At 57.1% G+C, this 25,688-nt stretch overlaps 1 protein-coding gene across 4 annotated transcripts; it reads left to right on the forward strand.

The window, feature by feature from the left end:
- Positions 1–20,081: 20,081 nt before the first annotated feature.
- On the forward strand, positions 20,082–24,555 carry LOC112120135. Of its 4 annotated transcripts, none has more exons than XM_024219098.2 (5): positions 20,082–20,518; positions 22,247–22,331; positions 23,280–23,328; positions 23,429–23,601; positions 24,155–24,555. In XM_024219098.2, exons 1-4 carry the CDS (start codon positions 20,204–20,206, stop codon positions 23,580–23,582), a joined length of 603 nt encoding a protein of 200 aa, XP_024074866.1. In that variant the 5' UTR covers positions 20,082–20,203; the 3' UTR covers positions 23,583–23,601; positions 24,155–24,555. The 4 variants fall into 4 exon arrangements, with proteins under 4 accessions (XP_024074866.1, XP_024074867.1, XP_024074872.1 ...); XM_024219099.2 differs by having other exon boundaries at positions 23,429–23,591; XM_024219104.2 differs by having other exon boundaries at positions 23,429–23,591; positions 24,300–24,555.
- Positions 24,556–25,688: the final 1,133 nt, after the last annotated feature.

Consider the following 25,688-nt stretch of genomic DNA (forward strand, 5'->3'; position numbering starts at 1 on the left):
TGCTTTGATACATGGGGCTAATGAACCAGTGGTGACCTATGCCAAGGAGGCCCGATCCATACCAGCAGAAATGAAGCTTTTATGTAAATAAATAGTTTCAAACTCTTGTTGCTGCAAAGAAATCCTTCCGACGCAAGCTGTCAGTGCAAGTCTCCAGCCAGGCAGCCTGAAACACTTGCTCTGAGAGGTAGAAGCAAGCTAACATCAGTCATCTCAGCTGGGGCGTTGATTCTGAAACCTAATGATGACGCCATTGTGACTCTCAGCATGGTTAACTACATCACCGCTGCTCATAGAAGCACAAACCCTGAGATACCCTAGGAAAGAGCTTGCTTAGTGCACCACTGACTTTCCCAGCCCAACTCTGAACCCCGACTCCTAAGGCCTAGCTACACGACAAATGCGTTGCCGGCAAAGCCCCCTAGTGGAGACACAGCTTGTACCAGTAAACGGACTTCTTTTGCCAGGATAGTCAAGCCCCCTCCCTGAACGGCATAACAGCAAAAGAGGCCTGAGCTGTGTCTACACTGGGGCTCCATTGATTCCAGGGGTGCAGGATTGGGCCCTCCCTATGCTGTTTGTACACACACACACACACACACACACACACAAACTACTCACTCCCTGGTAATTAATCACCCCCTTCCCCATCGTCTCATTCAGCTCACGTGGGATCCCCGTTGGAATTCAAACCAAACAAAGCGTTCGACCGGTGAGGCGGGCAGGGAGCCATGTATGCAGCGGGGCTCGGGGCTTTGTCTCCGTTTAATTAGGGTTAACAGCACTTTCTGAAGCAACTTTCCATCTGGCTGGGGTGGGATGACGCACTGCTGGGAAGGGCACAGCCACAGCAGAATTGCCTCTGCTCTAGGAATGTCGCCCCACAAACCAGAGCCCTCCCCAGGGCCCCCGAGTGCCCACACAAAAGTCTGTGCCCAACGTATCCTTCCCAGCGCCGGGTGGTTTGGGGGGCACTTCGGCCTGAACCTGCCTTCTTTAGAGATTTTCGTTTTTCATAAAAGAAGAAGAAATCCATTTTCCAGCCTAAAAACCCCAACTCGTATGCAGGAACCAATGACCCCAGGAATCAAACAGACCCAGCTTTGAGCCCCAGCGTGTCTCAGGGTAGCCGGAAATAATTGCACCCCGAGATGCTTGGAGGGCAGCTCAGAGACTCAGGCTAAGATTTAAAAAAAATTGGGACCCAGATTTTCAAAGGAGACCAGTGATTTTGGGGGCCTCAATGGGGAGATGCCCAAATCGAGACACCCGAAAGGGGCCCAATTTCCAGGAAGTGCCCAGCACCCCGCCCCCCTCTGAAAATCCCCCTGCATTAGTTTCATTTGAAAATCTTGGTCTGGGCTCCTAAGTCCATACAGGGGCAAGTAACTCAGCGGCTTGGTTTCCAAAGGGGCTGCGCTGCCAGGGACTTCGGTGGGAGCAGCTGGTTGCTCAGCCCTGCTGAAAATGAGCCCACTTCTTTAGGTGCCTAAATGTGGATCTGGGAGCTGACTGTAGCCCCTACCCCCCGCCCTGGGTTTGAAAACTCCAGCCCTCCCTGCCAGCCGCGCTTGCTAAAGGAGAGACCCTGGGTGCGGTGCCGTGCGGATCAGGAAATGGAGCGTAACTGGCCCAGGTTATCACCGGCCCAATAGGTTCCACTATGTCCTTTTTGAGATGAAGCGACCAGCACTGGACAAAGGGTAGGCACCCCAGAGATTTATACAGTGGCATTATGATACTTTTTGTCTTATTTTCCATTCCTTTTCTAATAGCTTTTTGGACCACTGCTGTGCAGAGAACTATCCAGAGCGGCCCCAAGACCTCTTAGTAACAGCTCACTTAGAACCCATCACTATATATGCACAAACATCCTTCCTTCCCCCAGAACACTGCACAGCAAGAGACCAGAGAGACATTTCTTCCTGACCCTGCAAGTACCTGAACCTTGAAGACTGGGAGCCTTCGTACTAGTCACGGTGGTCTGTGGCCCTGCAGAGATTACTGTTACTCTCAGCCTCATCCTTTGCTGAGCTTCACCTTTAAAGCATCCTGCAGCAGTGAGTTCCACAAGTTAATTATGCCTTTGTGCACTGCTTGTTGTAAGATGGCAGAGCCGCAGAGCAGTTAGAGAAGCTGGGCTCTGAATGCTGATTACGGCTCCTGTCCCTACCAATCCTATTTGATTGCACAGTAACTTGGGCTGAGATCAAGGGACTGTTCCATAGCACCCAAGGATGAGCTCTGCATTTTGATGGAAGAATCAGAGCTAGCAGGGCTGGCAGGGAGCTCATGGTTCATCCGACCCTGTTTGATTGGCTGGTTCCCATTGCCCCCGATAGCTGGTTGTCAAATCTTGCAGCTCTCCTGGGCAGCTGGTTCTACGGTTACTATTGTCATAGCAACAGCGGGGCAGAGTCTCTCCTGGCAGAACAGAATGGGACCATGATTGCAACCGCAAGTGTTCAAACGTCATGAGATTTTTAAAAAATGATCATCAAGTCGGGGGCTCCTTTGACTGGCTGCCTTCCTTCTGACTCCCTGGGGGTGCACTCACGCCTGCAAGTTTCTCTCTGCAGCCACCGGGGCTAGAAACTTACTTTGCTTTGTTAAAGTGAAAGCCAGGCCCATGCACTCTGTCCACAGCCATGGTGGCTGGGCCACGGGGAGAGGGTACTGTCCCTGTAGCAAGCCCAGGTGGCAGAGGTAGGTATTTCAGCTCAGGCTGCAGGGGTTTATGCTTTAAGATCCACAGGTCCCAGGGTTGATCCCCACTGCTGACCTGACATCACAAAATACAAGCTGGGAGCAGGGGCTTTAAGAAACCCAACAAATGTCGTGAGATTTGCAGTCACGTCTCACACTCACTCTGTGCTGGTTTAAATGACTGCATGAGGTGATAGCGAATCAAACCCATTGAATTCATTTCAGAGGGGTTGCCGTGTTTGTCTGTATCAGCAAACAGAACAGGAGGACTTGTGGCACCTTACGGACTAACAAATTTATTTGAGCATAAGCCTTCGTGGGCTAAAACCCACTTCATCGGATGCATGTATATGTATTGCAGGGAGCAGATTCAAGCTTTGCGTTCGCACAAACTTACTCCAGTTATTTTTGTTAAATCGGTTTAAACCCCCTGTACGGGCACCCTCATTTCAGTTTGAAAGCAGCTTATTTCAGTTCCTAATAAACTGAAACGAGCCTGGTTTAAAGTGAAATAAGATCATCCAAATAGCCTTCAGCAGCAGTTTAGCTAAAGTGGTTTAAAACCCCTGATTCAACTCTGCATGTAGACAAAACTCTCAGACCTGATCACTTTTATCCCCTACCAGATGTAACCACCGCCACCTAGTGGTGAGGAGTCTTTCTCTCTCATTCCTGATCCCCACCATGCGGGCCAGTCCCCCATCATTTCAAAAAATGTATATATTTGACTCAGAAATTAGAGCGCTCCACCCCATCTAACCACAATATTTTGAAATATTTTGGAGGATGGAACAATTATTATTGACTTTGGTTGGGTTCCCCCACCCCACCCCCTCCATTGTGCATTAAAAACTGTCTGCAGGAAAATGTTTTTTTGTTTTTTTTTTTAGGAAGAGAAAAAGAGGACTTTAGCACACGTACCAGAAAAAAAAGGGGGGTTTAAATTTCACCACAACGGAACCAAACATTAAGTGAAATTCCGGACTGCGCCACTCGTCAGCACAGGACAGGAATGTTGGCTATTTATAGCCAATTAAAGAAAAAGCCGTTTGTTTTACAACTGGGTTCGCTGGACCTCAGACAGAGGTGGATTTTTTACCCTTCGAAGTGACATGGTTTCTGGCAGCCCCATGGGCGCACGAAGGATTCAAAGCGCATTCCTCACGGTAAAACCCCCTTTCGCCCCTGCCAACCAACAGCCCCCTTTAAAAATTCCCTTCTGAAAGACGGAGGGTGACTATATGAAACAGGCCATTTTGCAAAAAAGGGGTTTCTCTCAGTGGATGGCTTGTAGTGGGATCTTAATAAGATTTATGAGGTGCTGGCCAGGGACACCTTATCAATTCCCTGTCCTGCCACAGACTCTCTGGGAGCCTTGGCCAAGCCACTTAGCCACTCTGTGCCTCAGTTCCCCATGGGGATAACATCCTTCCCTGCCTCACGGGGGTGCTGAGAGGATAAATACTCTACAGTAGAACCTCAGAGTGGCGAACACCTCGGGAATGGAGGTTGTCTGTAATCCTGTATATGATGGAATCCACTTCAAGTCAAGGGGTGCGGCAGCCCCCCCCAGCACTCCTAGTTCCAGCACCTACGGTATCAGCAAGTTTCTGGGCAGCCCATCGCTGGGACATCTGGATGCCTGAGACTTGGTACACAAGGCCCCTCTGGCCTCCCAAGCCCTGGCCCCATGGACAGCGATGGGAGACTGATGCAGAGGGACGAGTGCCCCGGCAAAATCACCAGCACCCCTTTCCGTGGCACCTCCCCTTTCCCTGGAGGGCAGCCCTGTGAGCATGTGAGCAGCTGCCATGGGAGATCAGAGCACAAGCCTCACCGGCTGCTGGCCGTTTCCACCGAGGAGCAGAGGGTCACCTTTGCCATGGTACCCGAGTTCCATTGACTCTCCCCGTGATTTGTGCTCCTAGGGGCCAGATTTGGAAAGGGGATTAGGGTGCTTTTGCAGATCCCACTAGGTGCCTCTGGGCATCTTTAGGAGCCTAAATCCCTTTGACAATCTGTCCCTTCGGACCTAGGACACTTTTGAAAATGGGATTTTAGGCTCCTCAGGCCCTTAAGGGCTTTTGGAAATGTGACCTCACGTCGCTCAATATTTGTTATCAGATAAAGTCAGGGAAGGCTGGCGGCTGGGCCGTGGTTATTATCTGTATTACGGTAGTGCCTCGCGGTCCCAACTGAAATCAGAGCCATACTGTGCCAGGTGCTGCACAGACTCCCCCCGCCCCCGGCCGAGAGCAGGCCCCCGTCGTGCAGAGGGCGGCACAAGGCCCTGCCCTGGAGAGCTCACAATCAGGGCGCGTCTGGTCACTACCATGCTACAAACGATAATAAAACAAGAGGCAGGGCGGGTCGTCCCTCTTTTGGCAGATGTCTGTCTCGGGTACTCTCTGACCCCTGTTCCCGGAGCCCCTCCCAATCTTTCGAGATACGAAGCCCAGAGTTACGAACTGACCATTTGGAACCGGATGTGCGCAATCAGGCAGCAGAGACAAAAACCAGGCAAATGGTGTACAGCTCGGCGCTGTGTTAAACATCAACTACTACAAAACTAAAGGGAAAGTTTTAAAAAAGAAGATTGGGCAAGGGAAGGAAACTGATTCTCTGTTTGTTTCATATAAGTTAAGATGGGTCGAAGCAGCATTTTTCTTCTGCATAATCAAGTTTCAAAGCTGTGTGAAGTCAATGTTCAGTGGTAAACTTTTGAAAGCAGCACCCTGAGATTTTGTTCACCGTTACGAACATTGATGGTGGAAAAAACACATGGCAAGGGAAGGGTTAATACATCAACGAAGAAAACTAATGCCCTGGGGCGGCCTCCTCGCCCCCTCCTGGGACAGTGTGGGGACAAGGACCATGAAGGGAGAGGGGGCGAGCCGGCTAGTGGGACGGGCTGCCCATGGAACTGGGGACGGGCGCTGGAGCGAGTCAGTTCCCATTTGGCTCAGGTTTCTAATAACCAGGTCGTTTCAATCTGTTTAGAGCGCCCCCTGCTGAGCGCTACCCCGACCCCCTGCAACACAGCACCCCACCCTGGAGTACTGGGGTCAACCGGAGTGCAAGGGGAGAGCGCCCCCTACTGAGCTCCCTGCCCCAGCACAGCGCCCCCTAGCGCCACGCTGGTGCATCGTGGAGAATAAGGCATGTGTCCACACATGTTACAAAGCAGCTATCAGCCTAGAGTTATCAGAGGGATGGAAAACCCCATTCATCCCATAGGACGGCGCCACGGTGGGGACCTCACTCCATAGGCCTCCGAGGGGAAAGCCGGGAGTCTCCCCCGGGGCCATGTGCACTTCCTCACTGGGGTCAGGGACGGCTGCACATTCGCCTCGCGTTGTTTTCCCACCATGGCACGTTGTCGAAATGCAGCAGCCGCTGGGCGGGCGGATTTTTCAGGAGCCGCTCGGGCTGCCAAAGCAAACACAGGCCGGCTGGCAGACCGGCCCGGCCCAGCCCAGCCCGGTGTCCAGTTACCACCAAAATAACCAGGAGGAGAATAACACCCCTGTTCAGATTGCAGGGGGCTGATGCAATTGTGTGGGTGGGTGTGCACGTCTGTGCCGGTGTGTCTGAGGGGTGTGCGTGTGTGTCTGTGTGTGTGAGTCTACGTGTGTGTCACTGGTGTGCTGGTGTTTGCAGGGTTCACACGGCAACGGGGCTGGGGAGACCAGGGGTCTCTCACTGGGGAGGTGTCATAGAATCATAGACTATCAGGGTTGGAAGGGACCTCAGGAGGTCATCTAGTCCAACCCCCTGCTCAAAGCAGGACCAATCCCCAACTAAATCATCCCAGCCAGGGCTTTGTCAAGCCTGACCTTAAAAACCTCTAAGGAAGGAGATTCCACCACCTCCCTAGGTAACCCATTCCAGTGCTAAAACTAGAAGGGACCCCCAAGGGGTCACTGAGTCCAGCCCCCTGCCTTCACTAGCCAGACTGAGTTCTGATTTTTGCCCCAGACCCCTAAGTGGCCCCTTCAAGGATTGACCTCACAACCCTAGATTTAGCAAGCCAATGCTCAAACCACTGAGCTATCCCTCCTCCTGTGCGCTACCTCCTACCCAGCCAGAGTGGGGAGCATCAGGGCCAGGGTGCATCTGGGCTTCCCCTGTGCCCATTGCAGCCAGACATTGACTGAGGAGGGGAATCCTGTGCTCGCTAGCACAGGCAGCTCCCTGGGGACTCCCGGCCTCCTCACCTCCCAGCTCTGCAGGTTCCATCTGCAAATGGCCCGGGACAGTCTCAGGCAGGGCCTGGTGACTCCTCCTGCAGGATTCGGGGGTTATTGTATGATATGGGTCGGGGGCGGTGGGACAGGGCCCCACAGAGACCAGCATCTCGCCCAGCCAGGCACCACGCCTCGCTGCGAAGCCAATGGGACCGTCAGAGACAACGGGCCCAATTCATCACACCGATGAGCCAGTACAGCTACGCCTGCTTCTTGAACATCTCTGGGCTGCACGAACCAGGATCCAGATGCATCAGCAGACCTGGAGGGAGGGAGCCCAGACCCGGGAGAGCAGGGGGCTGAGGGTCAGGAGTGAGGGGCATCGGCAGAGCTGTGGCAGGGGTCCCAGAACAGCAGCGTGTTGCAGGCAAGGCAGAGCCGGGGTGGAGGGAGCATGGAGAGGGTCTGGTGTTGCCACAAATATTAACACTGAGCCTCCCTCCTCGTGCACCCCCTGCTGGGGCAGCTGCACCCAGCTCTTCCTGGGATACTGTGACCCAGCGCTGTAAGAAACACCTGGGGGAGCATCCACTCTGCACCCGTCTGCGAGCTCTGCCCTGCTCCCTCCACTCCGCTCGCTGGCCTGCACGGACCTCTGGTGGCCTCATGCAACACTGCACGGCTCAGACGCACAAGTCTTCACTAACTTTTCCCTGCCTTCAAAGCCCTCTGGCTGGGGGGTGGGGATGGAGCCAACCCAGGCACCCACCCCCCTGCCCCAAAGCCTGAAGGTGCCTGGTGTTAGACCCGACCCAGCCCTGGGGTTTCGTTTTGCAGAACCGAGCCCACCTGCAGCTGTGCTCTCCTCTCACAGGAAACAGATGCTGCTGAGGGACGAGAGAAGGGCCCTGGGGTTTCAATTCCCGGCACCTACCCGGGGCTGTCCCCAGACCGGCTGGGATCTGTGCCCCTTCAACAATCGCTGCCCTTCTCCAGCGCCCTCCTGATGAGGATCTCAAAGCACCTGTCCAACATGGGTGAGCCGAACCTTGCAGCACTCCCTGGGTAATCAGAACCATTAGCCCCATTCTACCGGGGGTGGGCAGGGAGAGAGAACTGCAGCAGACAGAGGGAAAGGGACGTGCCCCCGGGCACACAGTGGCAAAGCTGGCAATGGAACCCAGGAGTCCTGGCTCCCAGCTCCTGGGATTTTAACGCACAGACCACAGTTTCATAGAGTTTCAGGGCAGAAGGGACCATTAGCTCATCTTGTCCAATTTCCTGCATAGCCCCTGACATTAAATGTCACCCTCTTCCCCTGTATGGAGCCCAATACCGTGTCTGACTAACGCAGCTTCCCGGAAGACAGCCGGTCTGGATTGGACGACGTCGAGAGATGGAAAACCCACCTCTGCCCCCGGTACCGTCCTGTCTCCTTAACGGCTGCCCCCCAGCTACGGACCCTTTGTCCAGAAGGGGCAGAGACGGGAGGGAGCAGCGAGGGGCAAGCGGGGTGGTGGGAGGAAGGGGCAGTGGCAGAGAGCAGGATGAACCATGGGGATGGTCTCTCCAGCCATAGTCGCTGGCTGCACCACACCAGCACATGTCCCACCGTGACTCAGCCTGATCTGCCCGGTGGAGCGGGGACCCGGAGTTTCAACCAAGGGAGAATCTGACCCCCACCCCTCTTTCGGGGGCCCTTCCAAACAGACGCTGGGGGCAGGAACAGGCGGCCCGACTGAGGGTTCCCGGACGGGTGGGAGGCCGTCTGGCCTCTGCTCCCGGGACGCTGTCCTTCTCCCGTGGATCGCAACCGTTAGCACCCCATCGTGACGCCCCGACTTCGGCCCTGCAGCGGGGACGCCTGGCCATCACTGCCGCGCCAGCGGAGACTCCAGCCGGAGACAGGTGAGATTCCGCTCTGCCTCCCCTTCCCTTGGGGGCTCCTTTCGGCCCCACGATTTTACTTCTCTCCCGTCTCATTCGCGGCTTTTCATCTGCTCCTCAGGTCAGCCGTGCCACAGGGCATCAGCGCACTGAGACGAGACGACCCAGCCAGCTCTGCCCGCCAGCGAGACGGGTAGAGGAGCAGGGCCAGACCCGCCCGATGGCATCCCAGACCAGGAGAAAAGCCTGAGCCCAGGACAGCTGCTATTGAGGCTGGCCGGCCAGCCTAGAGCAAACACCCGTGACTGACCCGTTGCCCGGCGTCCGGAGAACATCAACAAAAGCTGCATTTCCCCGTCTTTACGGTCCTGTCTCTTCTCCCCGGTCCGCCCGTCAAAGGCAGGAAATGGACTATTCCTCACTTCGCTAAGCTGAGCCACAGAACTAACCCATCCCTTCCCCCCAGGAAAAGTTGTCCAGCAAAATAAAGGATTCGAACCGATAGCCTGTTTTCTTGAAGGGACTTCGATAGGTTCGTTTCATATCAGTCAGTTTTGCTGTGCTTTATAACTCCTTTTAGCTCCTTTGCTCTCCTGTATTCTACTAACCAATTAACCTCTGAGCCTCAGCATGAGTTTCTCAGTGTGTTTGCCAGGGTACTAAGCGGGCTAGGGACACTGTTGAGCAAAGCCTGCACCTTAACGCTGTTTCATGCTGGACAGTGACAGGCTCAGGGGAACAGCTTGGACTTTTGGGGACCCTTTATTCCATTTACATTAATACACCAGGCCTGTGGGTACTTGCAGAGAGAGACTCCCCAGGCACAGCGTGGCCAGACCTTCCCCTCAGTCACCTCCTTCAACGCAGGGCTGGTCTGATTCTTCTAGTCACTTGGGCCCACGCCACGTCCTGGCCACAGTCTCACCCCTTCCGGGGCACCGGCTTCCGCTGTCCAGGTTTGAACACAAACCGTACCACAGCCGGCTCTGCCAGCACTGACCCCAGTAGGTTGAAGATATAACTCGCCCCTGCTCCTCTCAGACCCAGGCCAGAGACCCAGCCCTCCTGCAGCCAGGGCCAGTCTGTCTCTCCCGACACCGCTGCAGGGGCTGCCTGGCCTCCTGCAGCCCCAGCCAGTTGCCTGGAGCAAGAGGCAAGCCCTGGTGTAGCCTCTGCCCCAGCACCCCATAGCTTCCTCCTCCTATCTCCACCCTGCCTGACACCCCCCCTCCCCCAGGTGCAGCAGAGTAGGTCTGACAGGGCTCAGGTGCTCCCATGAACCCCGTCTTAGGTCCAGCTCCCATGCCTGTCCCCTCCCAGGGGGTGAACAATCAGTCACAGGGGGCTGGATCAGCCCTCTCCCCTGAAAGGGGGAGACACCCTGTGACAGTACTGTTATTAGTTGTCCAGTGGTCGAGCCGAAGAGCCCCAGCAATGGGCCAGGACCCCGCTGCGCTAGGGGCTGTACATGATAATAATCATCAATGCAAAGTCCATTATCTACCAAACACCCCCGGCTGCCCCCAGCTCCTGCCAGGCCAGCAGGCGGGTTGGCCTGTGGGGTTCTCTGCCACTTAGCAGCCACAGGCCGGGCGCTCCAGAACCAGGGGCGGTTCTAGCAGGTCTGGACCCAGCGTTTCTTCCTCACCCGCTCCCCCGAGCTGGAGCCCAGCCCCCGCCCGTGGATCTGAGCAGGCTGGAGCAGAGGGGACTGGCTCAGCAGCGGGGGGAGGAATGGCCTGAGGTTATTGTGTTTGGCTGTGGGGGACCCTGGGAATATTGGGGAGTCTTCTTTTGGGGGGGATGTTAAGAAAGAAAGAAAGAAAACTTGCTGTAACTAACAAAAGAGCCAACCAGCTCCGTGCTCCAAGTCCACCAGTCCCTCCCCATCGCTCGGGCTCTCTCCTCTCCGCCCCTTGGCAAGCAGCTTCTGCAGAGAAACGAAACCTAACGTGGGGGAGGGGGGTGAGCAGGGCGGAAACCGAAACCGATGAGCCCTGGCCACCCCCAGTGGATGGAAGCTGAGGGGGGGGGGCACTGCAGCCACTGGGCAGGAGGGTGGATTGGGGGTTTGGGGGCTGATGGGGAGGGGGACCACGGCCCCATCCTGGGGCAAGAAATGTGTTTGCAGTGGGCTCTGGCTGCTAGTCACAGCCGCTCTGTGCCTCAGTTTCCCCCCACCAAGTGAAGCGGGGATGATCCTCACCTGCCCCCTCCCTGGGTGGGGGTTGAATTTATCCCAGCTGGTGACCAGCTTGAGGGGGCAGCGGGTTATTAATTGATAATGCCCCATTATTGTCATCATCACGCAGGGGGACGGCATAGAATAAAACATGGCTCAAAAGACACCCCAGCAGCCCTGGGAGTTCAAGACCCAGAGACCCCCAGGGGGCTGGTTCCAGGGGCCTGTGCGGCGCCACCTCGGCCTGGCATGGCTCCCAGCAGGGCGCTGCACCACCTACCCCAGCAGCTCCTGGTCTGGCTGCATCTCCTGTCTCCAGGGGAGCTCAGCACACAGACCCCCCCAGAACCCCAGGGCATCTCACCCACACAGCTCCTCTCTCTGTCCCCGCTGCCTGCCCCTAACAGAATGGGGCACAGACCACAGCATGGCAAAGGGTATCCACTCCGCCACCAGCCTAGGGGGATGGCACAGTGGGCCTGGAACCCGGTGCCAAGCCCCAAGGCTGTGTGGGCTGCAGGGCTCCCAGACTCTGCCAACACAGGGGAAGGATCCAGCCGGGTCATAGAGCAGCCCAGGGGCCTCATAGTGTGCAGGGAGCACAAAGCCCAGCCCCAGAGTCTGGGGATGGAATCGGAGCCAGCTGCCCTGTGTGGTAGCCCAGAGCGCTAGCCACCGTGGCCGGCTTCTGCAGCATGCCCACCTGCTGGCAGCTGGGGGAAGAAGTGGGACCAGGAATCAAACCCAGGTCTCCCCCAGGGCTAATCACAGCACTAGCCAACAGCCCTGACCGGCTTCTGCAGCACCCGGCTACAAGGCCATCAGAACAACAGACGGGGAACTGGGTCTTCAGCCAAACAACGCTGACCTCAGCGCTCCCTAGCTCCCTTTAACAGGAAATCATGTGATTTTCTGGAAAGCCCCTTCCAGGGGGAGTCCATCCTCCCCGGCACAGGGAATCTGGAGCTGTACCTCCCGGCTGAGGAGGAGCACAGCGCTGAACACTAGGGGGCCAGAGAAACTTTTGCAGGGAGCAGCTCGATGGGGTTGGCACTTGGGCAGCAGCTGCATCCAGAGACACAGCAGCAGGAGAGGAACAAACTGCGGGGAACATTTGTCGCTCCACCTCCTCCCATCTGAGTCTCTGGAGAGAGAGCTGGTGGGGGTCATGCCCAGGCCCGGCTGTCTAGGGAGCGAATGCATGGGCAACAAGCGGAAGAAACTCTGCGTCTGCCTGGTAGGTGCCTCCGTCTTCATATTAGCTGCCATATTAATCGCTCTCACCTGCTGTGTGGTTGAGTGCCAGGGGCAGCTGAAGACCTCAGATCTGGATGAGAAACGCGCCAACCTGGAGGAGGAGAAGAGGGCCCTGGAAAAGCAGCGGGACGGGGCGAGGGCAGAGGTCACGGCGCTGCAGATGGAGCTGGCTGGCACCAATCAGACCCTCTGGGAGACGCGCGGGCGCTGGGACTCCTGCAGGAGCCTGACGGTGGGTGCTTTGGATGCTGTTGGTATACGGTAGCCCCCAGGAGCCCCAGTCGAGGATCAGGGTGGCGCAGTGCTGGGTGCTGTACAAAGGTGCCAGGCCCCGCCCTGGGAAGTTCACAGCCTAGGGACCTTTCCAGGCTGCTGTTGGGGGAGTGAATGTGCTTGTCTAATCCATACCCCCGCCTCCTCCCGGGTGCAGTACACGAAGTTTCTTTCACAGGCTCTGACACCAGTGCTCTGCCCCCCTGACAGCCGATCCGGCCCTGGGCTCCCCACACAGTGGTGTGCATCACCCCCCATTGGTCCATTCATGACTGTTTCCTAATCAAGGAATTTGTCCTGTTGCTCTGTGGGGTGGGCTGGGGCCAGGGGCTCCAGTCTAGCAGCTCACGTCACTTGCTCCCCGCTGGGGAATTTGAGCCCCGCCTTGCATGGACCCTGGGGGCATCCAGCGGCCTGTATGGCCTTTTGAGACCAATATCAGTTCATTGAATTCTCCGTATCTGTGTGGACGTGGGGTTGGGGACTCCGTAGGCGGCTCCAGTCCCTTGGAATCCAGATGGAGCCAGTGCCCCCGTGGGTGTTGTGCGGCTGCAGGTGCTGTGACACCCCATCTCTGGGCCAGGAATCCATCTCCATTGACTCTGCTCAGCCACCCCGGGCACTTTCAATGAGCTGCCGGGGGCTAAAAATGGGTGATTTAAAAAATATGTATTTAAAAAATCCAATCTTTTTAGACTGTAAATTGAACACTGTTTTCTTTTTAAAAATAATTCTATTTAAAATCCTGTTTTGAGACCTAAACGTACGATAATCTGTTCAATTCCTTTACATTAAATAAAACAAAGTCAAACAGGGTATGTTTTCTGCCAGGTTTTAAAGAAAGCCACTCACTGAACTGGTGGAAGTCGCTGGCTAAGCCCCTGGAGCCAGAGATGGTTGAAATGCTGAACCAGCTGTTAACATTAGGAGTCATTTCTGGACGTGCAGAGAAAATATTTTCTTCTGTTCAGTTTATGCCCCTAGTTCAGTTCAATGACTAGTTCGTTCGAAGTTGAGAAAACAGCTGGGAGTTGAAAAAAGCAGGAAAACGACACGTGAGGGGATGAGTTCTTAAATCTTAAAGGACACAGTGGCCAGAACCGATCAGTTTCACACGTGGGGAAGGGCTTTCTGTGTGGCTTGCATAGTCAGCGATAATGATTCCTTTTCCTCGCTCTCCCTCCTCTTCCGGCTCAGCATAACCTGCAGAACAACATCACTGCCCTGAGCAACAAAATCACACAGCTGGAAGCCAGAGATTCTGAGTGGGAGGCCAAGGAACAAGGGTTACAAGGTGAGATGCTGTTAATTCCATGGGGGCCGGATGGCTTGGCAGAGATCCCTTGTGTCAGAGGGGGATGGAGACAGCCTGGGTGGGATCGAGGGGTGCAGGCAGAAGGAGAGGCGTGCATGGTGCTAGGGAACGGGGAACGTTGGGGGTGAAAAGCAGGCTGGGTAACACACTGACACCTGGCTGCTCTCCCTTCATCTCTTTTTCCAGATGAAAATGGCAGGCTTAGAGAACAGCTCTCCAGCCAGTCCCAGCAGCTGCAGGATTCCCAGCGTCAGCTGCAGGATTCCCAGGAAGAATTCCAGAAGCAAAGGTAAGACCCACCCGCCAGTCCCGACCCCGTGGGGCTGGGGTGGGGCCCTCCCCCCAGAGCTCTGAGTTAATGTGCATTTCCCTTTCGCTTGTTCCCCCAGAGATCAGCTCAAAGCGAACATCCATTGGCTGAACGTGGAGCTCCAAAGCCAGAGGAATCAGCGCTCCAGCGGGGACAGCCTCGGGGGTCACAGTGTGTCTCTCTGTCTGGCTCTGTCCCTCCTTGGCACCCTTCTCCTTTAAGAGGAGCAGCTTTGTTCAGGTATCGAGGAGCCTGGATACAGACTTGTCCAGAGACCCCTCCTGCTGTCTGACCCCCAGGCTCTTGGGCAGAGGGGTCTCGTCCTGTCACCTCCACCAAAGACAGCTCCAGCCTTCAACCAGCCACCGCTTTGTGCCTGCTCATCTCTGACCACGCCACATGCTCTCCCCCCCGCAGGCGAGAGAGCCGTCTCCTGTGCAGGTCCTGCTGCCTAGCCTGGCTTCACTGAACCGTCCATCTCATTCCAAGTCTCCTCCCAGCGCATGGCAGCACTGCCAGGGCCCAGCTGAAGTCAGGGCCCACCTGTGCCAGGCCAGAGAGACAGCTCGCAGACCAAATAGCAGCACAGGAAAAAAAGAAAGATCATTATCAATGGGAAACTGAGGCACGAGGCGATTAGTGAGTCGCCCCAGGAGCACATGGCAGAGTCAAGACTTGAACTCAGCTCTCCTGAGCACCAGCATGTAACCCTAAGGCCATGCTTCCTCTCCAGTCCTCCCTCACCTACATCTCCTTTCTCTCTCCCGCTGCTGTTCTTTAGCTCAGCGCAGTGGGTCAGGGGATGGGGACACAGGACTGTCTCTCTCTCTCTCCGTTTATTTCCATCATCCGTCCCCAATGCCCTTTCGATCCCACGGGATTTGTGTTTCAGGGCTGAGCTGGCAGTGGAAAGTGGAGAATCCCCACGGGAACACGGTGCACAGCGCAGCCGGCTCGCTCCCCTCCAAGTCGCCCTCAGGAGAACTGGTCTAAGCCACTAGCTTGCTATGACCTCGGCCCTTCCCCGGGTCGTGCAGGGGGGCGGGTTCCTGCCCAGCCGGTCCCTGGCGGAAGGATCTCGTTGGCTCCTGCCCAGCACTGGAGAACGATGGAAAACAGTGAAGAAGATCCAGCCGGTGAAGGGCGCAGGGAGGATGGAGCCGCTTCACCCAGAGCCAGAGCCCCTGGGGTTTCTCGGACTCAGATTATCCCAGAGGACGGTTGCCCTGAGCGGGGTCAAGCCCCAGCTGGGGTATTTGCTGCTCCCTTGAGGGTTTCTATTTTTCTAATAAAATGTTGCCAACCCCAAAGGTTTGTGGTTTCATTTGTCCTCCCACGCCCTGCCCGATCAGAGACCCGGGGCTCAGAGTGAGCAGCCCCGGAGCCGTATTCGTGGCCGTCGCACGCCTGACCTGCCTTCAGAGAGCAGGGAAGAGGCAGCTCGTAACTCTGCTGCTAGTTTGGAGCATGGGGCAAACCCCTCTCCCTGCTCCTGGGCTGGGGTGACAGGCTCTGCACGGGGTGCTCTTAGGGGAAAGCGCTGTAGGCCCAAGCCTAGGGCCCCGCATCAGACCTGGGACTTTCATATATATGTCAGTTTCTAATCCTCAGGGATGCCAAGGACAGCTCACATGGTGACCCGAGTGTAACCAATGCAGTGACACTGCCTGAGTCTGCAGAGAGCCTGAGTCAATAGGTCTGAATGGGCAGGAGCTAACGAGACAGTGATCAATGCAGCAACCCCTGCCTGCATTTACTGAAAGCCTGAGGTAATTACTTTGAGGGGGTGAGCTGCCCCTGCAACTGGGGGATCAGCAGAACACTTATTGCCCTTCTCCAGCACCTTCCACTGATGATCTCAAAACACCTGTCCAACATGGGTGAACCGAACCTCGCAGCACACCCTGGGTAATCAGAACCATTAGACCCATTCTACAGGTGGGGAAACCGCAGCAGACCGAGGGAAAGGGACGTGCCCCCGGGCACGCAGTGGCAAAGCTGGGAATGGAACCCAGGAGTCCTGGCTCCCAGCTCCTGGTGCTTTAATGCACAGACCAGTTTCATAGCGTCTCAGGCCAGAAGGGACCATTAGGTCATGTAGTCGGATCCCTGGCATAGCCCCGACATTAAATGTCGCCCTCTTCCCCTGAACGGAGCCCAATAACGTGTCTGACTAACGCAGCTTCCCGGAAGGCAGCCGGTCTGGATTGGACGACGTCGAGTTCCCCCAGTACCATCCGGTCTCCTTAACAACCACAGCCCAGCTACCGTCCCTTTGTCCAGAAGGGGAAGAGATGGGAGGGGTAAGCGGGGCTGTGGGGGGAAAAGGAAGAGAACTGCCCCCTAATCAGCCACCCCGACCCCTGGTAAATGGCTCCAATGGTTAATTATCCTCACTGTTAATGTACAGTTTATTGTAGCTAACAGACTTCTAGGCAGAAGAGCATCTCACCGGCTAGCATTGCAGGGACGGCCTTTGAGGGCCATTCCAGCCCTGTGGTGGTCTGGTTCTTCTGGTGACTCAGCCCCCGGCTCCGTGCTGGCCAGAGTCTCCTCCCGTCGGGGCACCAGAGATCCAACGTCAGGGTTTGAACACAAAACATACCACAGCTGGGTCTTCTGTCCCTATTTCCCAGGGCTGGGAAACCCCCCAGTGCCTTCCCCAGCGCTCCCTCAAAACATAACTAAAGGAAAGACACCGAGGGGAAGGGCGCCCGCTAGTGCGGTTATACTCAGCCCTTCAGGAGCCATTGTTATAAGAAGCACAGGGAATCTTTTTAAAGGGGATAAGGCAATACGCCCCCCCCCCCCACACACACACGGTTCTGCAGCTGGATCTCATACCAGTCCTTAGTATTGCTCAGCACACAAGGGAGGGGAAGCTGGGCTCTGTCGAACGCGTTCGAAGCTCCGAGGTTGGTGCAGAACGAACGCAAAGTCCCATGGCGATACACCCGTCTTTTACAGTGCTAAGTTCCCATACAACCCTCTGGAGTTTGACAGCTCCGCTGTGACACAGCAATCACGAGGTATTCAAGGTTGCTCTGTTTAGCATTATTTTGAGTTGTTACTGGGAGGATCCGCAGCTGTTTCTTATCTGTCCCTCTGGCTCAACTCCTTATCTCGTCCTTGGGACCGATGCCTTTGCTTTAGGGTCATCAATCTGCCCTCCGGGTGATTGAGAATAAAGCTGGCGCCTCTTGACTCCTCCGCTATCTTCTTGACCATCCGGCCCAGTTGACCTGTCTCAGCTAATCACCGGACATGCTTCACTCACACCAAACAGCAAATAAGGCAATTACAGCCCTAAAACTGCTCTCCTTCTAAGAGCAAATGTGAACACAACCAGCAAAGAATAAACTCAGAACAATTTCTTCTGACTAATTCATGAGCAAAATGGAGTATAAGGCAAAATAAACAAAATGGAGTACAATCTTACTTGAGACAATTTCTTCCCCTTAGGCTTTTGGCCTACGCCATTACCCTAAAGAGCCACCGTGGCGGGAATTTATTGTTTCATTTACTATAGTGCTCGCTGTTCCTGTTTAAACAGTGCGAATATTTCATGTATATGATTCTCCCACAGCAAAATGACGGACCAGCTATTATTATTTTATCAACGACAATGAGCCACGCTTCTTCCGACCTATGTGTTATCAAACTTCAGGTGATGAGCCTTACCTTGACCGCACTCCTTCGTGTGCTGGAGACTGGTTAATAACATGGTAAGAGCCACCTGATTGGTTAATAACGTCGATTGGTTAATAATTAAATCACCCGGTGATTTAATATCATGTGCTGCATAGAGCGACAGGAGAGCCACTGATGTAGCACTGCCCTAGCGTGTTTAAAGACAGAGCCTGTTCCAGCTTACACTGTCATCCTCTGCTCCTCTCTGGGACCCACGACAGAACCCCTCTCCTGCAGCCAGTGCCAGCCCTCTGTCTCTCCCCAGGGCCTGCCACGGGGACTGTCTCCCTTCCCCCAGCCCCCTAAGCAAGAGGCAAGCCCGAATGTATTGTCTGCCCCAGCACCCCATAGCTTCCTCCTCCTATCTCCACCCTGCCTGACACACCCCCTCCCCCAAGTGCAGCAGAGTGGGTCTGATAGGGCCCAGATGCTCCCATTAACCCCTTCTTACGTCCAAGTCCCATGCCTGCCCTCCCCGAGGGGAGGGGTGAACAATCAGTCACAGGGGGCTGGATCAGCCCCCTCCCCTTAAAGGAGCAGCCACGAGCCACCCCATGGCAGTACCTATCGAAAGAGCTCCAGCAATGGGCCAGGACCCCGCTGCGCTAGGGGCTGTACATGATAATCATCATCAATGCAAAGTCCATTGTCTAGCAAACACCCCCGGACACCCCCAGCTCCTGCCAGGCCAACAGGCGGGTTGGCCTGTGCGGTTCTCTGCCACGCAGCAGCCACAGGCCGGGCGCTCCAGAACCGGGGGCAGTTCTAGCAGGTCTGGACCCAGAGTTTCTTCCTCACCCGCTCCCCCGAGGTGGAGCCCAGCCCCTGCCTGTGGATCTGAGCAACCCCTCCCCTCCCCTCCCCTCCCCCACCGCCCACAGGCTGCAGCAGGGGCCTGGCTGGTTTTGGAGGAGGAAGGGCCCAAGGAGTGGGCTGGCCGCTGCCTCAGCAGGGAAAGAGGAATGTCCTGGGTTATTGGTTGTGTTGGGGAGGAGGGGTATAAAAAGACAAAAAGAAAGAAATTTTTCTCTGAACTAAAAAAGAAAAAGCCCCAAAGTTGTCAGCTGCAGGTAAATTAGCCCCTTCCCAACTGATGAGGTGTGTGTGTGTGTGTGTTGGTGCTGGTGGAAGGGAAGCAGCAACGTCCCTGCAGCCACTCGGGAGGGTTTGGGGTGCTTGGGTTAGTGGGGACCACTCCCCTCCTCCAGCTCCCCCCTGCCCTGTTGAGCTGCCCCCGCCAGGGTCAGGAGATGGCACTGACTGGCAGCCATGGCCTCTCTATGCCCGAGATCCCCCCCCCCGGCCCACCATGTGGAACGGGGACAAAGCTCACCTGCCCCTGCCCCTGCCGTGGGCGGGCGGGTGGGGTGGTGAATTCAGGTTGCGACTGGTGTGGGAGGGGGCAGCGCGTTATCCATGGACAATGGCCCTTTATTATTTTATCGTCATGCAGGGAGGTGGAAATAGAATGGAACATGGCTCAAAATAACCCTCCAGGAGCCCCAGAGCTGGGGGGGGTCCCCATAACCCAGAGACCCCCCCCCAGGCTGGCACAGCTCCCAGCGGGGGAGGACATGGCGCTGCCCCAGCCCCCCCCCAGTGCCAGAGGCCCCAGCCTGTTCTGCCTCCAGCCCAAGTAAAAGCCCCTGTCTGCAGGGGGAGCTCAGCACACAGAGCGCCACCAGCATCTCAGGGCGTCTTGCCCACATGGCCCGTCCCAGGCCCAGCAGAGCTCCCCAGGGTGTCTGGGCTGCAGGGCTTCCAGCCTCCAGCACCGGGCAGGGCTCCACCAGGTCTCCTGCAGGGTTAGAGCAGCCCAGGGGCCTTGCCCTGCACAGGAAGCACACCCCAGCCTGGAGCCAGCCCGCCCGAGCTCGGCCAGTGGTGGGGGTCCAGGGATCAGACCCGTGGCAGGGCACTACCCAGCAGGACCTCCGGCAGCGGCAGAGCAGAGCGATGGGGATGGACTCGGAGCCTGGCAGAGTGAAGGTGAGGGACAGGGACTCAAATCCAGGTCTCCCGCACGGTAGCCCAGAGCACCTCCAGCCACAAGGGCCCTTTGCAGCGCTCGCCGCCTCTCCCAGCCAGCCCGGTTACATCGCAGCTGGGCAGAGCGCTGGGGCTACAGCCCAAATCCGTCCGAGCCCAGCACTGCCTGACTCCCTCGAACCACATGATCTCCTGGAAAGGGCCGTTCCTGAGGAAGTCCATCTCCCCCCAGAACAGGAACACGTCCCATATGCTAATGAGGAGCACAACTAGAAAACACTAGAGGGCAAAAGAAACTCTTTCTTTTTTGCAGAGTGAGGCTGTCAGCTCAGCGAGGTTCACATACTGGGATGAGCACTGGCTGCTGAACTTCCCCTCCCCGCCCCCCGTTTTTGGAGAACAAAAGCATGGGGAACAACTGGAAGACGCGCTGCTGTATTTTCCTGTCGGTTGCCTTCATCTTAGTGTTAATTGGTCTGATTGCCTGCGTGGTCTATATCTCCTTCGCCCCGACCCAGCTGAGACAGTGCCAGGAGCAGCTGAAGAAAGACACCTCCGCCCTGACGGGGAAACTCGCCAACCTGGAGGAGGAGAAGGGGGCCCTGGAACAGCAGTGGGACGGGGCGAGGGCAGAGGTCACGGCGCTGCGGTCGGAGCTGGCTGGCACCAATCAGACCCTCTGGGAGACGCGCGGGCGCTGGGACTCCTGCAGGAGCCTGACGGTGGGTGCTTTGGATGTTGTTGCTGTTTAATATAAGTCTACGGTAGCGCCCAGGAGGCCCTGTCCAGGATCAGGGTGGCGCAGGGCTGGGGGCTGTGAAAAGGTGCCAGCGCCAGGCCCTGCCCCGGGCAGCTCACAGCCAGGGGACCATTCCAGGCTGCTCTTCAAAAGGCTGCAATGATTTGTCTTGGTGGGGCCGTGCCTGTGCTTGTCAATACCCGTCCCCCAGCACAAGCAGCTTTTTCCAGGGTCCCTCCCCACAGCCCGCAGTGCTATTCCCCACACTGTCATATGCATCGCCCCGTTGGTCCACCCCAGAGCTTCCCTGAGCAAGGGATTTGTCCCGTTGCTCTGTGGGGTGGGCTGGGCTGGGCTGGGCTGGGGACGAGTCCCAGGCAGCTCATTTCACTTGCTCCCCGATGCAGGATTTGCCGGGGTGAGACGCGGCTGCACTAGCCCGTGGGGTCACCTGGGTCCCTGGTGGCTTTTTGTTACCGATCAAATTAATTTTCTTCTCTGCACATGTCTGTGTAAACATGGTGCAGGGACTCAAGCCTGTCTGGGGAGCTGCGGTTTGCAGGGTGGCCTGGGGAATGGACTGTCTTGTTCTGTGGAGAGGAGGTGGTCTCTCCCCTCAGAGAGAGGGGAAGTGTCAGCTGGAGGGGTGGGGGTGGGGGACAGCGGCAGGCAGCGTGGAGCCTGCGAGAGAGAGAAACTGAGTCTGTGACTGTGGGAGAAGCAGGGGGAAGGAGGGAAACCAAGAGTAAGTGAAGAGATGGGATTGAGCGGGACAGACAGACGTGAAGATGAGGGTCCCTTTCAGGGCCAGCAAGCAGGTGCTTGGGGCAGCCAAGGGGAAGGGGCGGCACGTTGGGCTCTTCGGTGGCAATTCGGTGGCGGGTCCCTCCGTCCCTCCCGGAGGAAAGGACCTGCCGCCGAAGAAGAAAGTGGCACGGTAGAGCTACCGCCAACTTGCTGCCGATCACGATCGCGGCTTTTTTTTTTTTTTTTCTGCCGCTTGGGGCGGCAAAAATCCTGGAGCCGGCCCTGGTCCCTTTTAGTAGTGTAAAGCTGGCTGGTCTAGTCAGTCTGTGTTTGATGGCCTGTTCCGGACCCTCTGTTCCCTGTTTGTTCCTGAGCATTGGATCTGGTTGTCTCCTATCATTGATCCAGGCGGTCCCAGAGATCTGGAATGGGAGAACCACAGGTCCAGTGGGTCTGGTCAGACGTGCATCCCCACACACCAGCACCACTGGAGTCGAATTCAGTTCTCCACAAGAGAACGAAAGGCTGATTTGGGCGTTAGCAGCACCCTGGGAGAGAGCTGGGGAAAGGGGAACCTTGAACTAGCAAAAAATAATAAGTACCTATCAGATAATAGCTGAGAGGTCTGTTCACCTAGGCCTGAAGGACATGGGGTTGGTGCCGCAGTTGGAGGCTCCATTCCCTGTGACTCCATACAGAGCAGTGCCCAGCGCCGGGCTATGGTTATTGCTGGGGGTGCCAGCTTTCAGGTCTGATGCAAGCACCCCTTGGCCTGTTCTGAGGACAGGAATCCATCTCCAGTAACTCCACTCTGCTCCCCCTGGAACGGCAATGAGTGTGTCCGCGGTCATTGAGCTGCCGTGTGGTGTTTTTCTGAGCTGCGGCACAGCACAAGTGAGCACAGGCTTTCCCGTGGGCATCGCTCTCAGAGATGCTGATTTTTCTCTTTTGTTTTTTCGCTCAGCACGTCCTGCAAAACAACATCACTGCCCTGAAGGATGAAATCACCCAGCTGGGAGGCCGAGGCACCGAGCAAGGACGGGGACAAGGTGAGATGACTGCTCTGAGCAGCTCCTGGCTAATGGCCAGGAGAGGTCCTCTCTAAGACAGGGGACGCCTTTCTGGGGTGCATGCGTGGAGCTTCCGGGGCCAGGGTCATGGAAGTGTGAAGCCCCGTGTGCTGGACCCAGTCCTCTCAGCCAGATCCAAGTAACATCACAGGAGCGGTGGGACCAGGACAAACCCTCCTGCTCAGAGCCAGGAGTCCAGGTCACTCCAGGTGGGGGATTTTCTGCTGCCCTGAGCCGGGACCTACTTCCCCACTCCTTGGGGGGGACAGGGGACTGATTGGCTCGTGAGGTTGGTAATCGGCTGTGGATGGCTGGATGCCCTAGGTGCTGTTTGCTGGCTGTTACGATAAGCTCAGCCTGGTTCAAAGGGGACAAAGGTCTCCAACCCAGAAACACCCACCAGAGCCAGCAGCCAGTGGCCGCCCCAGCACAGAGACCAAGGACTGAGCAGGGCACAGAGGCTGAGCGGTCCTTCCCAGCGTGTCTCCATCCACCTGTTCTCTCTTGTCTTCTGCTGAGATTGTTACCTCCATGGGGCAGGGAGCATCTTTTGGTTGTGGGTTTTTACCGCGCCTAGCACCGTGGGGCCCTCGCCCATGGCTGGGGGTCCCAGGCGCTGCCACAATCATCCTCAACTGCAGAAGGCCAAAATCTTCTTGGCCGACAAAGGGATGGGGGAGGTGACTAGGCAGGGCCCAATCCTGTGTTCATCTCAGCACCCAAACCTCTCCTCGGACCCTCCGCCCCATTGACACAGAGGCCTGGCTCATGGGAAATAGAGGCAGGAGGTACAGTGCAGGCAGCGGTCCCCGATGAGGCAGACGGAGGGGTGGGGGTGTCGAGGGGGACGTGCTCGGAGGGAGCGGGGAGAAGCATGCTGCCTTATCTGACTGGCACGGCCCCGGTGTCCCCTCTGTCGTTGTCCAGGTGAAATAGACAAGCTCAGACAGCAGCTCCAGGAGGCTCAGCGGCACAGGTGAGACCAGCCCGTCCCTGCCCCATTGGGCTGCGCTGTGGAGGGCCCCTCCCCCAGAGCTCTCTGCTACCATCTCCTTCCCTTTCACTTGTTCTCCCAGTGATAAGCTCCAAGCTGACATCCGGCGGCTGGAACAGCAGCAGCTCCATAGGCAGAAGAATCAGAGCTCTGGTGGGAGCAGCCTCCGGATCCCCATCGTGGCCGGCTACCTGAGCCCGCTGGCTCTGTCCCTCACCGGGATCCTGCTCCTGTGAGAGAAGCAGGTTTGTACAGGTACTGAGGAGCCTGGATGTGGACTCGGTTCAATTCCCCGTCCTGCTGCTATCTCCCCCCCCCATGCGCTTAGGCTGCAGGGCCCCTTTCTGTCACCTCCACCCGAGACAGCTCCTGTCTTCAGCCACTGCCTCCCCGGGCATGAGAGCGTCCTCCTACCCTGCAGCGCGGCCCCCCTGTACCTCTCCATCCCATGCCAAGCCCCTCCCCTAGCTCGGCAGCATTTACAGGGCCCAGCTGTACCAGGCAAGGAGACACAGCCCTGCCCGGCTCACACTGTGATCCTTACCCCGCTTTTACAGACGCGGGGGCTGAGGCCCAAGGAGATGAGTGAGTCACCCCAGGAGCACAGGGCAGAGCCGGGACTTGACCCTAGATCTGCAGAGTACCGGCCCCGTGCTATAAACACAAAGCCGCCCTCTCTCTGCAGTCCCCTGCCCCTCACTCCCCCATCCCCCCTTTCTCTCTCCCTCTGCTATTAGGTAGCTCAGTGCAGTGTTCGGTGGCGGGGGACGCAGGACTCTCTCTCTGTCCCTCGGGATTTGTTTTTCAGGGCTGACCAGGCAGCGGGAGAGCGGAGAATCCCCATGAGACCAGGTCACACTGCATAGCGCGGCCAGCTCGCCCCCATCCCCAAAATGCTCACGGGAACTCTTCTAAACCACTAGCTTGCTTGGCATTTCCCCTGGGTCGTGCAGGGAGGCGGGTTCCTGCCCAGCCCAGCCCTGGCAGAAGGATCTCGTTGGCTCCTGCCCAGCACTGGAAGACGATGGGGAAATGGTGAAGAAGATCCAGCGGATGAAGAGTGCAGGGAGGATGGAGCCAATTCATCCAGAGCCCCTGGCGTTTCTTGGCTGGAGATTGCCCCAGAGGACGGTTGCCCTGAGCGGGGTCAAGCCCCAGCTGGGGTATTTGCTGCTCTCTTGAGGGTTTCTATTTTTCTAATAAAATGTTGCCAACCCCAAAGGTTTGTGGTGTAATTTGTCCTCCCACACCCTGCCCGATCAGAGACCCGGGGCTCAGAGTGAGCAGCCCCAGAGCCATATTTGTGGCCGTCGCATGTCTGACCTGCCTTCAGAGAGCAGGGAAGAGGCAGCTCGTAACTCTGCTGCTAGTTTGGAGCATGGGGCAGCAAGCCCCCTCCCTGCTCCTGGGCTGGGGTGACAGGCTCTGCACAGGGTGCTCTTAGGGGAAAGCGCTGTAGGCCCATGCCTAGGGCCCCGCTCCGGGAGCCAAGTAATGGCATCAGACCCGGGGCTTTCATTGAAAATCAATCAATTTAAAAGGTCAGTTTCTAGCCCTCCTGCTGGCCAAGAAAACCTTAAAAACGTGACCCGAGTGTAACCACTGTAGTGCTGCTGCCTGAGTCTGCAGCCAGCCTGAGCCCAATGCTCTGAGAGGGCCCCTCGTATGCCAACGGGCTGCTAACCCCCAGCCACAGGGGGATCCTGCACTGCTCAGCACTGGATTACCTGCCTAGCCGGAGAAATGTGCAGTGAACCCCCTGCCCCCCCACAGATGCCCCCAAGGTGAATATTGGGGGGACCCACTGCCAGCGCTGCAGAGAGGGGACCCCAGTTGCTCCTATGGGGAGGGGGCTTTGCTGCTGCTCCTGGGAGCAGGGAGCCCCATGCCACAGCCCCGCTGGGGGGCAATGGGGGGGCCAAGCCCGAAGCCAGCTGCCCGGCCCCGTGTCCCCAGGGTTTTGGGGTCCCCCATGAACTCCGCAGCGCCCCCTCTGGCCCCAGGGGTTCGCCGCCTGCACTTCGCCGCCGGACCGGCCCAGTCCCGCCTCCTTCCCCTCCCCGCGGCAGCTGCTGCAGAGAAACGAAACCGAAGCCTGGGCGGGGCGGATCCGAAACCGACCAGCTGGGATTTCCCGGGGCCTGGCGCGTCCCGTCGGGCCGAGGTGAGACCGGGGTGCTGGGACCCCCCGCGCCCAGGGGTGCTGCGGGACCGGCAGGGGTTAATGCAGCCCCCCTGCACCCGGGGGGGCGCTCCCCGACCCCGCGCAGGCGGCTGCCCGGTGCCCGGGACCGGGACGCAACGTCCGGCCTCCATCCCCGCGGCTCTGCGGCCCCGGCACT

The sequence above is a fragment of the Terrapene carolina genome, unplaced genomic scaffold, assembly GCF_002925995.2.
Source record: "Terrapene carolina triunguis isolate 2854851 unplaced genomic scaffold, T_m_triunguis-2.0 Scaffold194, whole genome shotgun sequence".
NCBI classification, from domain to species: domain Eukaryota; kingdom Metazoa; phylum Chordata; order Testudines; family Emydidae; genus Terrapene; species Terrapene triunguis.